Source organism: Salvelinus sp. IW2-2015, linkage group LG10 (genome assembly GCF_002910315.2).
Source record: "Salvelinus sp. IW2-2015 linkage group LG10, ASM291031v2, whole genome shotgun sequence".
Classification (NCBI taxonomy): Eukaryota; Metazoa; Chordata; class Actinopteri; order Salmoniformes; family Salmonidae; genus Salvelinus; species Salvelinus sp. IW2-2015.
The window spans coordinates 4,537,379-4,554,559 of record NC_036850.1 but is presented as its reverse complement, the minus strand read 5'-3'; the positions used below and the strand labels follow the sequence as shown (position 1 = coordinate 4,554,559).

Below are 17,181 nucleotides of genomic sequence, written 5' to 3'. Positions count from 1 at the left end.
CCTGGTTCAGTGGGGTCAACTGCAGTTTTCTCACAGGGTTTATGTCAGGGGTCTCCAACCCTGTTCCTGTAGAGCTACTCTCTTGTAGGTTTTCACTCCAACCCKKACTGTAACTAAGCTGGTTCAGTTTATAAACCAGCTAATTATTAGAATCAGGTGTGCTAGATTAGGACCTACAGGACAGTGTCTCTCCAGGAACAGGGTTGGAGAGCCCTGGTCTAGGTCATCTGAAAAGTGTACTTTGTGGTGCTATAGACCACAACTGTAGCTGAAYAAATCTGAATGTTCATCCGTTCTGTGTACTTGCATGTCTTAAAGCATAATAACTGTACGAAAAGTAACTATTAACGTATCCATTCCATAGTCTGTGTTTGTTTGGTAATCGACTCAGTTTGGTTGAMAATTTCAGGATATTTMACCTAAATCTATTACAATTTCCATTATGCCCATTTTCACCAGATTTGACCTTTAACCCATTGAAAATGGCCTTAAACAAAATTTAACATATCCGGCCTAACTTTGTCACCGATCACTATTTGATCTAGCATGGATGACAGCCTTTAACAAGAAAAATAAAAAACAAGCACTTTTTCCCAGATTGACTGGTCTACTACTCGCAGCATAAAGGGAGCATCCRAAATGGCACCCTTGCCCCTATATAGTGTGCTACTTTAGACCAGGGCCCATAGAGCTCTGTAGGGAATAGGGTGCCATTTGGGACACATTCATAGTGAGTTTTATTTTGTCGTAAAAAATAATCTAACAAACCTCCCGCTCTGCATACTCCATTGAGCAGCTCTGCTGACAACAGAATGCTTTTCCACTCTTCCCCTCAGAACATGAATCATAAGTTCTGAAAAAGAAAGGATTGCTGGTTCGTGATCAGGTGGCGACTGTRGCCTCGGATTTGGTTTTGCTTAATAAAGCTATTTTTCCACTTCTGTGTGTCCCGGGTCTTTCAATATGTGTGATATGAATAAATGGTCTTATTGGGGTTCACAGCAAAGCTGTGAAGACCTATTGTTATTGTCAGAATTTATTTGTTCTTTTTTTTTGACATAGTCAAATAACTCAAGCATAGATTGGTCCCTTTTTTCAAATTTGAAAGCTAAGGGATTGGTCAAAAGATGGCAGAGTTATTGACAAATCAATACTCAGATTTTACATGTACATTTAAACCAGTGTAAATCCACTCCACAGTGGCCTATCAACTTGAAACTTGTCATCGCTATCATGGACATCCCCGAGATGAACCACGATGAATTTGGTATTGATATCTCAAAAAGAAAAAATGTAACAACTAATTCTTTGCATATGTAACGCTAATGCTAAAAATACAGCCGCAATCATCTTCTCATGAACCATACGTCAGATTCACTCCAGATTTTGTGTTTAAACTCATTACTAAAGTCTTTGTAATGGTTCTAATAAAAAATAGTTGCTGCATTTTTAAATATGGCAGCACTGTACCTGTAGATGCACGTTAGCACATATGCTAATCTTCTCACAACTTCCACAGATTGTGCAGTGCCTTCAGAATGTGTTCATACCCCTCGACTTAGTCCACATTTTGTTTTTACAACTTGAATTCAAAATTGACTAAATAGATTTTCTCTATACACAATACCCCATAATGACAAAGTGAAAAAATGTTTTTAGAAATGTTTGCAAATTTATTGAAAATGAAATACAGAAATATCGAATTTACATAAGTATTCACACCCCTGACTCAATATTTTGTAGAAGCACCTTTGGCGGCAATTACAGCAGTGACTCTTTTTGGGTAATTCTAAGAGCTTTGCACACCTGGATTGTAGAATATGTGCCCATTATTATTTWAKAAATTCTTCAAGTTGCCAGACTTCAAGTCTTGCCATAGATTTTTAAGATGATTTAAGTCAAAACTGTAACTAGGCCACTCAGGAACATTCAATGTCGTCTTGGTAAGCAACTCCAGTGTAGATTTGGCCTTGTGTTTTAGGTTATTGTCCTGCTGAAAGGTGCATTTGTCTCCCAGTGTCTGTTGGAAAGCAGACTGAACCAGGTTTTCCTTTAGGATTTTGCCTGTGCTTATAGATGTATTCTGTTTCTTTTTATCCTAAAAACMKKCTAGTCCTAGACAATGACAAGCATYCTGATAACATGATGCAGCCACCACCATGCTTGAAAATATGATGTGATGTGTTGGATTTGCKCCAAACATGACGCTTTGTATTCAGGKCAAAAAGTTKATTTCTTTCATACATTTTTTTGCAGTGTTACTTAAGTGCCTTGTTGCAAACAKGATGCTTGTTTATTTTGATTCTGTCATTTAAGTTAGCATTGTGGYGTAACTACAGTGTTGTTGAGCCGTCCTCAGTTWTCTKATATCACAACGATTAAACTRTATAACTGTTTTAAAATCACCATTYYCCTYATGGTGAAATCSCTGAGCAGTTTCCTTCCTTTCTGGCAACTGAGTTAGGAAGGACGCCTGTATCTTTGTAGTGACTGGGTGTATTGATACACCATCCAAAGTCTAATAACTTCACCATGTTCAAAGGGATATTATTCAGCGTCAGCTTTTTAATTATTTTTACACATCTACCAATCGGTGCTCCTCTTTGCGAGGCATTGAAAAACCTCCCTGGTCTTTGTGGTTGAATCTGTTCTTGAAATTCACTACTTGATTGAGGGACCTTACAATTATCTGTATGTGTAGGCTACAGAGATGGGATAGTCATTAAAAAAATTATGTAACCACTATTATTGAACACGGAACGAATCCATGCAACTTATTATGCAATGTATTAAGCACAAACGAGTTGAATACTTATTGACTCAAGACATTTCAGCATGACATTTTTTATTAATTTCTAAAATGTTCTAGAAACAAAATTCCACTTTGACATTATGGGGTATTGTGTGTAGATCAGTGACACAACAGCTCAACTTGATCAATTTTAAATGCAAGCTGTAACACAACAAATTGTGGGAAAAGTAAAGGGGTGTGAATACTTTCTGAAAGCACTGTAAGTTGCATTATAGAATTATATCTATGCTCAGTGATTTCTGCATACCAGGTCACCAACAAAACTTTAACAATAGTYCAAATACATGCCAACGCCACTTGATTTCTATGACACGTCTTGCTTACAGATTATCTGAAATATCACTACATCAAACYACGTTTTCTGCCTGAGCCAAAATATAAGGCAAGAAAGAGTGCCTGGCCTTCAGTGGAGGCCAGAAATGAGCCTGTCCTCCTATACCTCCTCCCACCAGCCTCCTCTGATCTCATCATCTCCAAATCCAACATCCACCGTTTTGGCAATAGGGCGTTCTCCAGGGCATCACCCAGACCATGCCTTCATCTGTCTGTGGTGGTTGGTAACCAATGGTTATGTAATCGGTTTAAATCAGAATTTGGACTATAGCATACTTTGCTGTCACACCTCCTGTGCAAATGTATGTCTTCTTGTGTGCCGTAGGGTGAATTATTGGATTAGCACAAATCAAATCTTTCCATGTGTGAGGTGTTGCATTAAAGTAACGCCATACCCACTTCAAGATCTTAAACTTTCCAAATATAATATCTATGYAATATATGGATAATATCAATTCATTAAAAAAAGTGTTTGATCCAAAGTATGGGCTTGTTGTTTTGTTTTGGATTTATTGTTTTCAWTTTTATTATTGTTGTTTCATGTTTAATAGACCTAATTAAAATGTCAACATTGGTATATACATTTGACAAATCTTAAATGACCCATGGATGTTTTGTGTCATTAGATCATATTTATTATTAGGCTATTATTTGTATTATTATTATTGCTAAATGTCGGTAAAAAAATTAAGAATTTTTATCCTTTTTTATTTTCAATAAGGTTCCTCGAGGAACCCTACATTTAAAAAAGGTTCCCCCACAGTGGGAACTCAAAGTACGTCTCCTGCCGTCTCCCATTCTGTGTCTTGGGGAAGGTGTGAGAAGTACAAGGAAAGAGAGGCAAAAATCAATTACAATTATTCCCTGTTGACAAAGTAATTAAACCTTGGAGCAGCCAGCTAATTTTGCAGCGCGAGGCCCTTATCTGTTATGGCCCAGATTTACGAGGTGCGCTCGCCACACGGGCGCAGCTTTGCGTGCAGGTGATTATCACACATTTAATAAGGCACGCGGACTACAGTGACGCGCTCGTTTATAGACACTGCGAGGTCGGTGGACCGTTTTTGTCGGGTTGGGTGTTATTCGGATGATTTCTTTATCTTTCTCAAGGGTTTGGGTTGGTTGCATAACAGTTTGAATAACAACACAATAGGATGCTCGTCGGATAATTTGCGCACGAGAATGAACCAATTTTGAGTGAGGGCTACATTTCGTTAACAAAGAAGAAAAAGCTGAACAATGCCGTGCGCAATGCAGTATTTTAGGGCAGGCTATTTGTGGTGCTGGGAAAGTTCCAACGCCTCCAGTGTAGCGCGATACCTCAATGACCACGTGTTTAAAAAAGTGTCCTTCTTGCGTAAAAGATTAACAAATGAGTAGCTTCAGTCGTTTCATGAAGACCTCGCCCACTTTTTTTCTACACTTGATCAGTGCTTGTCTCGGTGACGCACACAGAAACGTATAACCCTATATCGCATGTGTGCTTAAATTCCTTGAAGCATAGTAAAGCCTATATATAGCCTGGAGGCTTCAACAACAAAAAAACGTTGCAGCAGTCTGCAGGTTTTGTCATCACACACTTCAGAAATAMTTGTACAAGGATAATGGTGTAAATAATTGTTAATGTGGATATTTATAATCTTTGATAAATATACAGTATAGACCAAACTGTATAGCCTGTAAAAAAAAAACATTTACTAACACAGGCTTTATGGAAACGAAAAATCATATTTTAATATTGATAATCATATGTCGTAGCCTATATAATTATGTGTTCCTAATATTCAAATATAGGCTAAAGAAGTAATATATGATACTAGATGTTAAGCTACCTGTTCAGTGTTTTCGACATATTACTTTCTTAAGAAATGTTCAATAGCATAAACGCAAAGTAGGCATATTTACAACACAATAAACCCGATAGTTTAGCAAAAAATAGAAACCATTTAACGAAACAGTTTCCCCGTCAGTGTCGTCGTATCTCCCACGAATGGTACATTTTCGCTCACCAATTGCAGTGCCGCATGCATTCTCCATCCCCAAAATGTATGTAGGCCTACATGCAAATCCTCCCTAGCGCGTGTGTACGTACACATGCCCTCGAGAAAAGTGTATTATTAATCAGCTGGTATGAATGAGTCAGTCCAAACACGCACACACTGAGCGGCATGTGCGTGGACAACATGGGCACGATCCTGCGCGTCTTCGCCCGGTGTCGCTTTAAAAATCAGAATCCAAGGCCAATGATTTATCAAACTCTTATTATCAAGAAAATGTCAAGCGAAGGGCACCTTGCTCCGCACTGACGCAAACCCAATCTTTCCCACTGAGGTATAGAAAGCTTTACACTAAGCACGGCCAAATCCACTCCTACTTCTRCCAGTTCTCTTTACAGCTGTTTTTCAACGTCAGCACGTCTGAAGCGTCTTCACAAATGGTGAGTAGGCTAAATACTTTGTTTCTTTTTTTTTAAATTCTACATTACGTTTGTCTTTCAAGTTATCTTATTTATCTAAATGGTTGAAGCAGCCGAAGTTCGTTTTGTGGAAATATTTTCATTTATTCAAACTGCATGCTGGATAATGGGTGATATTTAGTAGCGGCGTTGTGCGTTGTCCATGGTGCAAAAACTTTTCACAACTTGCKTTCACTTTGCAATCTCTGAGCAAAGGATGCATTAAGTTCAATCGAAAACACTTGTATTTCGTTCGATYTTTTCCATTCAAGGACTTCAAGTTGGGCTATTTGTCTTGAATGTATTTGTTTGCAATTTATATGAGAAACGAAATCAGAGCGTGTCCTTTTTTACAGCCTAAATGCAAGGTGCTAGATAAAACACGCAGAAACGGTATCTCCTTTTTCCTTTTTTTAACTTCAATTTAAATGTTTGTGTTTAGAAATCCCGCGCTCTCTTACATTGCWTTGRTTCSRCTTGGTTAGGCTATATATGCGGAGATAGTAATTTGTATTTCTGCACGCCCGGGTCCTCTCAGAGCTGTAGCCCGGTGCCAGTGATCATACATGCCTGCCAGGGAGAGGGGACCTGTCAAGAGCCCGGCAGCTTGTCTATTGCCCATAAAAATCAGTAGCTGTGTGGAGCTGAATGACATGGGGGGAATGGGGCGTAAAATTAAAGAATCTTGCGAACAGGAGAAGCAAACCCCCGCAGACCGTGATCTGAAGCCCAGAGCAGCGGAGCCAAAACATGCGACAAAGGGCTTTTAAAATACTGCAYAAACAACCACCACTGCTGCATTCGTTTTTATTGTAGGTGATTAGCCTATAGGTTTMATCTGAACATAATAGCGCTAAAATAATCTCATTTTCAATTCATAGCCTACTAGTGCTAACACCGACCTGGTAAATGCATCTTAAAGTGTTTCTGTTCGTAAAGCCTTTTTATATATTTGTTTTATCCCTTGTCTTGTGTGCTGAGCCTCATCTGTAAATTACATGTTGCAGGATTTCTCCGACCAGAGAGAGATGACCAAACAGCCGGCCAATGCTCCTACCGGTTTTAACCCGTTGCACCAGCTGGAGGGAGCGGTAGGAGTTCCCGCAAACAACCCGTATAATGCCCTTAACCAAACGTCCGCCGCTRACCCGGCCCCTCAGCCAGCGCCATCCAACGAYAGCAAAACTTTCTGTCCCACGGAAAACAAACCGGGAGAAGTCAGTAAAGTCTATGGAACATTTAAAAATGCCGCTCCGGCGGTGCCTGGATCCGTGGCTGCGAACTCGGCCTTCCGTGAGGATTCCACCAGCTCAGTTGGTGGTTCTGCTGCCCAGGTTGTCCCTGTCCAGTGCGGGGACCCGCTTAGGGCTACCGGGGATCAAAACAATGCATCGGGCAACTGGACCACCATGAGTCAGACCACCATCATTCTGGGCGCAGATGGCAACACGTCTGTTCAGCCCGGCGCCGTGACCGGGGTAAGTGGGCTCAAACGAATTGTTTCGATACGGGAGGATAGCCCAACCGGGGTCAGGAGAGCTTAGAGGGGGGTTTRTGGATTACAAGACGAACCGCGGTTCGGAGTGAATGGTGATCTATCTGACATGCAACCTGTATTGCCTATTAAGATAGAGAATTGGCTGTGGTGTTATCAGGTCTTTCACGGATAAGGAAGCCGAGGTGGGGGTGACATGCTGCGGGCTGAGAAGTTGTAATTACGGTCCCATGGGACTCCTTCTGAGATAGTCCAGCTCTGGAGACTGACGCTGAGGGGTGATTTGAGAGAATATGATCTATATAGCCTATTCAAGTGAGTTTCCATTTGCGATGGCCAGATGCAGTAACCATAGGTTGCAATTGTCTACAAATCGGACTAGAATTCACCAATATAATAGTTTAGAATGATTCCCAGTTATTGGAGGAAATTATCAAAATATAGAACGAAAAAGGTAGGCTATCGATTTCGATTTCTGCCTTTGGCTAGAATAGACTATCTATTTGATACAATTCGGTCACCAAAAGTTGGTCTTAAAACGTCATCTTGAAAGTGCTGAATGGAAAGAATCTTCCCACTGCAGTGAGATAAAGGAATATGCCCACTGTAAAATGGTTGTTTGTGTATCAGCATACGGTAATGGTATATCCCCCGCACTGCGCTGCTCCGTGTGTCAGGTATAGATAGAACGAGGGATAGAAACCCCGCATCATGCTCTCTCGGGATTGGTCTCAGTAAACCCATGACAGCGCTTGGCAATGGGTTACATGAGGCTGCGCATTCTGCCCATTGTTCCAATCCCCGCGAGGGCATTCCTCGCCACTCTCCTCCTCTCTCCCCTCCTTTCTCCCCTCCTCTCACTCTAGTCTCCCGCCTTTCTGACAGTGCTCCATTGATACGCTTGGTCCCGGTCTCCCTCTTACCCCTCTTGGCACGGAATCAGAAATGAGGAAATTTGAATGATCTGTTTGTATGAATATTCATATGAATGTGTCCTGTCATGTTTTAAAATGCTCGCATCAATCAAATAGTGGTATTCCCGCGATTGCTGTGTGCGTCGAAGCGGAGTGCATTTGTGTTTTCTGACTGTTGCAAATAGCCTATACTTGTGTCCAATGTAATAGATCGAATAACGAAACGAATCGTTCGCCCAGAAAGCCAAGGGGTTTGGGATCTGAGACGTTTTAATGATAGGCTATACTAAATTGAAGTCCAATATGGTTACTTAATGTACATGAAACCACTAAAATCCACTGTTTTTTCCCAGGAGGACGAGAGTGGAGATGAGAATAAGGCCAGGGGTAACTGGACTAATAAATTGGATTTCATCCTGTCCATGGTTGGTTATGCCGTGGGACTGGGAAACGTGTGGAGGTTTCCATACCTTGCCTTCCAAAATGGTGGAGGTAAGGAGATTGTTGAGTTGAGAATGTACCTGCACAGCAAATGTCACTAAAGTTGTAAATGCACAAGCACCTAAATGCGGAAAATAAAACGTATCCCAAAACTGATCAGTGTTATTTGACTTAGATATTCCCATTGCTCCACAGTGATATATTTAGATGTTTGACATCACCCATAATTGATATGAACGAAATTGACGATTTAATTCAATTCGAGGAACACAATGTGGATTAAGTCGATTTAATAGTGTTCATATCCTGGATGATTTGTATTGTTGTTTTGCCATTGTTTAAACAGCAGTATGCTTAATGTAATTTAARATTGTCAAACGAAAATACATGACTTTAATTCATTTACTTCCGAGGCTATATCATTGGAGTTGAAATTCGTGTMGAAAAACATATTATTGACTTTCCTTTTTGTTTGCTTTTTCTTCTCAAAGGGAATAGGCTACTTTTTTATTATGACACGTTTTCCAAACAGTTATAGAAAGCGTCTAGCTAACATTATTTTTCAGCTTCTAGGAGACTACTCTTTTTCGTGGATTTTAGTTAATTTATTTAGGCTTTACGATTGATAATCAGATCTGTAAATAAAATATTATTTATATTATTATAATTATTATTATTACTAGGCCTATCTTCATTTCAATTAAGCTTGGTCTACACTCATGATGGGTGAATTAATGACCTTATAGAACTAATTAGGCTACATGCAAAGGAAGCAAATAAGTATAACACATAATTTRTTTAATGAGCTTGGCCTTTTTTTTAGCATATTGGATGACTGTCATTCATATTCCATTCACCCAGTTCAATGTAACAGCYATAGGTTAAGGCTACATGATACTCAAATTATCCCTATACCCATCATGAGGTTGCTACAACCTAGCCTACGAATGAACGTTTACAATGTAGGTGTTATACTTATTTGCTTCCCTTGCATGTAACCTAATTAGACATGTCACATTTATTTCATTATTACCCGCTATACGTAATCTCTTTATTTCATGAGAAAGGCAGTCGAATTAAGTCTGTTATAGCCTTCTCTTTAAATCACGTGAGCCAAGTTGTACCTGTGCGCTACTTTGAAATACTTCCCCGTTTCCCTGTGTGTATAGGTGCTTTTTTGATCCCCTACCTGATAATGTTGTGCCTCGCCGGGATCCCTATCTTTTTATTGGAGGTTTCCCTGGGTCAGTTTGCCAGCCAGGGCCCGGTGTCSGTGTGGAAAGCCATTCCAGCTCTGCAAGGTAAACTACGCATATACAGGCTGCGATCCAAACTCATAAAGTCACGTATTTAAAACGTGTAATGTGTAACTTCAGAAGAAAAAAAAATSATAACTACTTATTATGATATACGAACTTTTGATCAAGCTCCTCTGCCTGCTTAAGAGTAATTTATATATTTCGTCTCATTTATTTATTTTAGGTTGCGGGATTGCCATGTTGATAATATCTGTCTTGATAGCCATATACTATAACATTATTATGTGCTGGACACTGTACTACCTGTTCGCTTCGTTGAAGGGCTCACTGCCATGGGCTAACTGTAAGAACGAGTGGAACACGTTGGACTGTAAGGACAAAGACATGCTTCTCTTAGGTAAGACCACAATGCGCCAGAACGCACACACACGATCATGCATGCGCACACACACATACACATAGGCAACCCATCACCATTGCGCAATGCGCAACGCACCCCTCAGCTAAGGTATTTCTGTAACCTGACCTATAGTGTAGAGTGGCCAGTTATTTTAAGCATTGTTTTCTAGTTTCATTTACATTAAAAAGTGCTACTTTTGCTTACTAGGTTTATTATATAGATTTGTATCTTTCTTCTGTGGGTCTCAAGTTCTTTTTTCAACTGTGTGTAGGTTACAATTGTGTGATATTTTTTTCTCTCCTGATTATATCTTTATTCTACTCTAAACATGTCATGAACACAAAGCAGTTATCCAAAATGTGTATTTTCAATATTAAGGTGTCGCCCAAGTAGACAAGTTAGTTTTGCACTGGTGCAATTATGAGTAATTGTTTTTAGGTTACATTGGCGTGCAATACATTTTTAAAAAGAAGATCAATTGATAAAAGAAAGGCTCCCAGTATGACCGGATAATTTTCTCCCAGTTGCATGGGGCAAACAAAACAAAAATCGAAATTTGATTAAGAAAATGCCTGTTTTGTCTATTGCATTTTAGTGAATTCAGCACAAAAGTTGCTTGCGTGACACATTTACTGTAGTGGAGTTGCTGCAGTGCCGCAGTGTGCGCAAGACCGCCCTCTCTTGGTCAATTACAGTAACTGTACTCTCCCTGGTCTCTCTCCTCTGTATCCTTGAATAGCWTTGATCAGTGGCGGTCAGTGCCGTTTCAGATGATTTTTTACATGAGCGTGGCCTTATTTCTATTACAGCATATTGGATYACTGTCATTCATATTCCATTCACCCAGTTAAATGWAACAGCGATAGGTTTAGGCTACTACATGATACTCAAATTATCCCTATACCCATCATGAGGTTGCTACATCCTAGCCAACGAATTAAAGTTTACAACGTAGGTGRACACAGGTCGAGAGAAGGTATTTGATGTGACACATGGGCAGACAGTGACATTCAACACCGCCTTGCACACTCTTGCCTGCATCTAGCTGATAGTGGGTGTGATCATTAATCCAACAGTTGCAAACAAGAGTTTCTTTTGGACAAATTCAGTTATGTTTATCCCCGTTTTGTTTCCGCTTGCTTCTGTTTAAGAAACGTTTTTCAACAGAATCGGCTGAATTAATACACCCCTTGTAGTGGCGATTCCCTATGAACTGCCTCTGGCACAGGAGAGAGCTGTCCGTAACGCGTCCATAAAAATCAGCTTGGGGTGACGTTCCCATTTATTGAGTATCTAAATAGCTCCAAAACCCATATTCCAATAGAAAAGGTCCAGAGAGATGCATTCTATAAGCTATATTTGTGATACAGTAAGAACTGTATGTGCTCTCCTCTCACCTGTGCTAACCCTTCCTGGTCACCTGTGCTACCTATATGCACACTCGACCAGTGACCCATGACCCCAACATATAGTGCTCTCTAGTGTACAAAACAAGTAAAAAATAACCCTTGTCAGACAACATATACACAACTCATAAACAGGCCAAAATGACTCCTACACCCCTGATCATGGGTAAATACAGTTCACAGTTTCATAGCAGCCACGTTGTATTCCTTCTCGCATCTACGTTATGCGCTCTCCTCCTTTCACCTCTTCCCCTCGCTTGTGGACTTCAATGCACAAGACAAGGCAAGGCAAAAAAAAAACTTTCCAAGCCAAACCGCTACACACAGCCTACATCGTTGTCACATCATAGTCAGCATAGGTAATATAACTAAATATAAATCTCTCTCTCTCTATTTCTCTCTTGCTTCTCCTTCATTTAGGAAGAAATTAATTTGTTGAAAACTGTTCAACTATTTTCTTTCTCTCTCTGAGTCAACTACACATCACATTTTATGCACTGCAGTGTTAGCTAGCTGTAGCTTATGCTTTCAMTACTAGATGAATTCTCTGATCCTTTGATTGGGTTGACAACATGTCAGTTCATGCTGCAAGAGCTCTGATAGGTTGGAGGACGTCCTCCGGAAGTTGTCATAATTACTGTGTAAGTCTATGGAAGTGGGTGAGAACCATGAGCCTCCTAGGTTTTGTATTGTAGTCAATGTACTCATAGGAGGATGGAAGCTAGCTGTCCTCCAGCTACACCATGCTACCCTACAGAGTGCTGTAGAGGCTACTGTAGACCTTCTTTGCAAAATAMTGTGTTTTAATCAATTATTTGGTGACGTGATTATATTTAGTATAGTTTTATCTAAAAAGGATACATTTTTAAATGTTTAATTTTTAAAAATGAAATTCACTGAGGAGGATGGTCCTCCCCTTCCTCCTCTGAGGAGCCTGCACTGGCATTGATGCTGTGTCAACCCGTAGGTGTCATTGGTAATACAACAAACGTATGTTGATTATACAAAGGGAAATTAGATCTACTCTGTCAAACATGATTAACGTTTCTACGTTTATTCTAAGTGTAGGCTACATTTGGGAAAAAGCTTATTTCATAATAAGCACAACTTGTATTTACAGTTCTGTTACAATCAAAATAACCATTACACATATAAAACATCTGTTCTACATTCTACACTACCACCTGAGCAAATTGTGAGAGTCGACACCGTTTTTTAAACCCGATTATAAAGATGTCTGTCTGTCTGTCACTGTTGAGGTATTTATTTTCTCTGATTCGATACAGTGTATGTCAACCTGTCTGTCTGTCTGTTCTGGTTGTGACAGACACGTGTATCCTCCATGATAAAAACATCACCTCTGTAAAGAACAGCTCGTTCTGTCTGTCGGCTCAAGCCATTGGAAACCTGAGCAAACTGGTTAACATGACCTATCCGGACAACCAAACGTACGTCAGCCCCAGCGAGGAGTACTTCAAGTAAGTTCGAATCAAAGTTCATTCGTCATATGCACAGGATACAGTGCACAGTGTACACAGTGTAATGAAATGCATACTTGCAACCTCTCCTTGCAAACAATACAACATCTCAAAAAGTATTCAATAAAAATATAGTAATTTTAAGAAATTTATTCAATAATAACTTGCGTCATATTTACATAGAGGTTCTATGTTTGAAGTAGGCCTGCTGATCATACTTGTGATTTCTGATACTATACTGTAAATGTTGGTTTCCTTACTTACATAATTAGGCCACAGTTATTGGGCTGTATAAACACTATTATTTCCCGCTATTGATTGATATGTAGGAATAATAAATGTCAGATCTGAAAAAGCTGTTTTATGTGATTGGGAAATAACCTCCTCTCTCTCTCTCTCTCTCTCTCTTTTTTTTTTCTAGGTACAATGTCTTGCACATCTCCAAAGGGATAGAGTACCCTGGAGACATCCGCTGGCCCCTCGCAGGCTGCTTGTTGCTGGCCTGGTTGATAGTCTACCTCTCCCTGGCTAAAGGAATCAAGTCATCAGGGAAAGTAAGAGAAATCTCTCACTCTCTGCTCATGTGGTACCTCCTTTGGATTTGAATAATTTCCCCCCTGTGAAATCCCAGAACCATAAAAGAAAGTGTTTAGTTCTGTGAATCAATATGTAACGTTGCCCTCTAGTGGGTTTGTTTTTAAACTAAAAGTGTTGAATTATCACACAACCTGCTAACTCTCCCTTCGTTTCGTTCTTCCTCTCCCATCTCCTAGGTGGTGTATTTCACAGCTACGTTCCCCTATGTGGTTCTGGTCATTCTGTTGTTCAGAGGAGTGACCCTCCCAGGGGCTGGRGACGGCATCCTCTACTTCATCACACCCAAGTGGGAGAAACTCTATGATGCTAAGGTATACATACACACACGTAAGTGCGCACAGGCACGCAAATAGACTCACGCACACATGCGTTCACACACACACACATTTCTTCCGCCCATCCCTCTGTGTCTAACAGGGAGTGTGAATTTGTGTGTGTTCCTCTAGGTGTGGAAGGATGCTGCTACCCAGATCTTCTTCTCTCTCTCAGCAGCCTGGGGAGGCCTCATCACACTGTCTTCTTACAACAAGTTCCACAACAACTGTTACAGGTAAGTACTTCTCATTGTGCTGCTTAACAGCTTCACTTCCTGCCATTTACAACCGCCACTGGGAGTGATCTCGAATCCTCTGTCTCGCAATCACACGTGACCCGCCCCTCTTGATGACATTTTAGCCGGCTGCGCCACCGTAAAGCTAGGAACTCGATGGTGCAGGTGGAGACATTTCGAAACCGGAGGAGTGAGGTTACCAATCAACACGACGCAGACTCAAATTGCTGTCGTCCCAGCAACCTGCTTTATGTAACATACTGTGTTATGTAGCTTTGAAGGTGAACACATGGCTCTATGACAACATACGGTTGTTAAAGCAAGGGTCGTCGAAATGTGTAAAAGGTCAAAAATACAGTTCTGATAAATGTAACAGCTGTATAATGGAGCAAGATATTCAAAACTTTTTGGATTTTGAAAATCTATCAAATGTTGACTGCACATAAACCATTATATAATTACATCAGAATGATAATGTATATATCATGTATAAATATATACAATTTAGCAGACGCTGTTATCCAATGTGACTTACAGTCATGCGTGCATACATTTCACGTATGGGTGGTTCCAGGAATCAAACACACTATCCTGGCATTGCAAGCGCCTTGCTCGACCAACTAAACTACAGAGCACTTAGAATGAGAGACATGAAATCAATAATATCCAGGAATTTTGGTGGGAATTCAGGAATTCAGGTAATTTCAAATATTTAAAAAAGGTATTTTTTGAAACATCACATGCCACTTTTTGTTTTACCATACAGGCCAATTGCAATCAACAGGCAGAATCGAACACGAAGCTGTGTGTTGGAATTGGATTTCTTAAAACATTACTAACGGGAGATTACATGCACCGGTGTAACGCTCATCTTCCTCCTCGTCTGAGGAGGAGCAAGGATCGGACCAATATGCAGCGTGGTTTGAATACATACTTATTTATTATGTAAACGAAGACAGAAAAACACTTAAACAAACTACAAAACAATAAACGACGTGAACAGACCTGAACTTGAGAACATAAAACATGAACGCACGAACAGGTAGGAACAAACGAACGAACGAACGAACGAACGAAATGAAACAGTACCGTGTGGTGAAACAAACACAGACACAGCAACAATCACCCACAAACAAACAGTGAGAACAGCCTACCTTAATATGGTTCTCAATCAGAGGAAACGTAAAACACCTGCKCCTGATTGAGAACCATATCAGGCTAGTTGACAATGAACCCAACATAGAAACACATAACATAGAATGCCCACCCAGCTCACGTCCTGACCAACTAAACAATACAGAACAAAGGAAATAAGGTCAGGAACGTGACAACCGGTGTGTTAAAACAAACAAACAAAAACAAATGGGATGTTAATTGCTTAATTAACTCAGGAACCACACCTGTGTGGAAGCACCTGGTTTCAATATACTTTGTATCCAGGGCTTTAAATAAAAGGTATATTCATTGAGAGCACTGGTGCTCCCAACTTAAAAAAGTTAGGAGAACAACATCAAATCTCGGAGCACCTGACGATATAAACGCCGCAAAAAAAGAAACGTCCCTTTTTCAGGACCCTGTCTTTCAAAGATAATTCGTAAAAATTCAAATAACTTCACAGATCTTCATTGTAAAGGGTTTAAACACTGTTTCCCATGCTTGTTCGATGAACCATAAACAATTAATGAACATGCACCTGTGGAACGGTCGTTAAGACACTAACAGCATACAGACGGTAGGCAATTAAGGTCACAGTTATGAAAACTTAGGACACTAAAGAGACCTTTCTACTGCCTCTGAAAAACACCAAAAGAAAGATGCCCAGGGTCCCTGCTCATCTGCGTGAATGAGGACTGCTTAGGCATACTGCAAGGAGGCATGAGGACTGCAGATGTGGCCAGGGCAATACATTGCAATGTCCGTACTGTGAGACGCCTAATACAGTGCTACAGGGAGACAGGACGAACAGCTGATTGTCCTCGCAGTGGCGGACCACGTGTAACAAAACCTGCACAGGATCGGTACATCCGAACATCACACCTGCGGGACAGGTACAGGATGGCAACAACAACTGCCCAAGTTACACCAGGAACGCACAATCCCTCCATCAGTACTCAGACTGTCCGCAATAGGCTGAGAGAGGCTGGACTGAGGGCTTGTAGGCCTCACCAGACATCACCGGCAACAACGTTGCCTATGGGCAACCCACCGTCGCTGGACCAGACAGGACTGGCAAAAAGGGTTCTTCACTGACGAGTCGCGGTTTTGTCTCACCAGGGGTGATGGTCGGATTCGCGTTTATCGTCGAAGGTATGAGCGTTACACCGAGGACTATACTCTGGAGCGGGATCGATTTGGAGGTGGAGGGTCCGTCATGGTCTGGGGCGGTGTGTCACAGCATCATCGGACTGAGCTTGTTGTCATTGCAGGCAATCTCAATGCTGTGCGTTACAGGGAGACATCCTCCTCCCTCATGTGGTACCCTTCCTGCAGGCTCATCCTGACATGACCCTCCAGCATGACAATGCCACCAGCCATACTGCTCGTTCTGTGTGTGATTTCCTGCAAAACAGGAATGTCAGTTTTCTGCCATGGCCAGCGAAGAGGCCGGATCTCAATCCCATTAAACACGTCTGGGACCTGTTGGATCGGAGGGTGAGGGCTAGGGCCATTCCCCCCAGAAATGTCAGTTTCCAGCTACAATAGTAATTTACAACATTAACAATGTCTACGCTGTATTTCTGGTCAATTTGATGTTAAAAAAAAGCTTTTCTTTCAAAAACAAGGACATTTCTAAGTGACCCCAAACTTTTGAATGGTAGTGTGTGTATATATATATATATATATGACATTGTTAATATATATATATATATATATATATACAGTATATATATATATGTACAGTTGAAGTCAGAAGTTGGAATCGGTACATCAAAAATCTCTTCCAACTATTTTGCAATCTGTATGGCACAGTCGTCAACATCCTGGTCCTCAATTGAAACTGGTATACTTTCCTATTTATGCTATTTTTATTCCTCCGCCAG

At 40.7% G+C, this 17,181-nt stretch overlaps 1 protein-coding gene across 1 annotated transcript; it reads left to right on the top strand.

Moving 5' to 3' along the window:
- Positions 1 to 6,598: 6,598 nt before the first annotated feature.
- On the top strand, positions 6,599 to 15,004 carry LOC111969555 (sodium- and chloride-dependent glycine transporter 2). Its single transcript, XM_023995732.2, has 8 exons — positions 6,599 to 7,078; positions 8,363 to 8,501; positions 9,620 to 9,751; positions 9,933 to 10,106; positions 12,843 to 12,993; positions 13,415 to 13,547; positions 13,767 to 13,901; positions 14,037 to 15,004. The coding sequence occupies exons 1-8, from the start codon at positions 6,599 to 6,601 to the stop codon at positions 14,142 to 14,144; spliced, it is 1,452 nt and encodes a 483-aa protein (XP_023851500.2). The 3' UTR covers positions 14,145 to 15,004.
- The last annotated feature ends 2,177 nt before the right edge of the window (positions 15,005 to 17,181 follow it).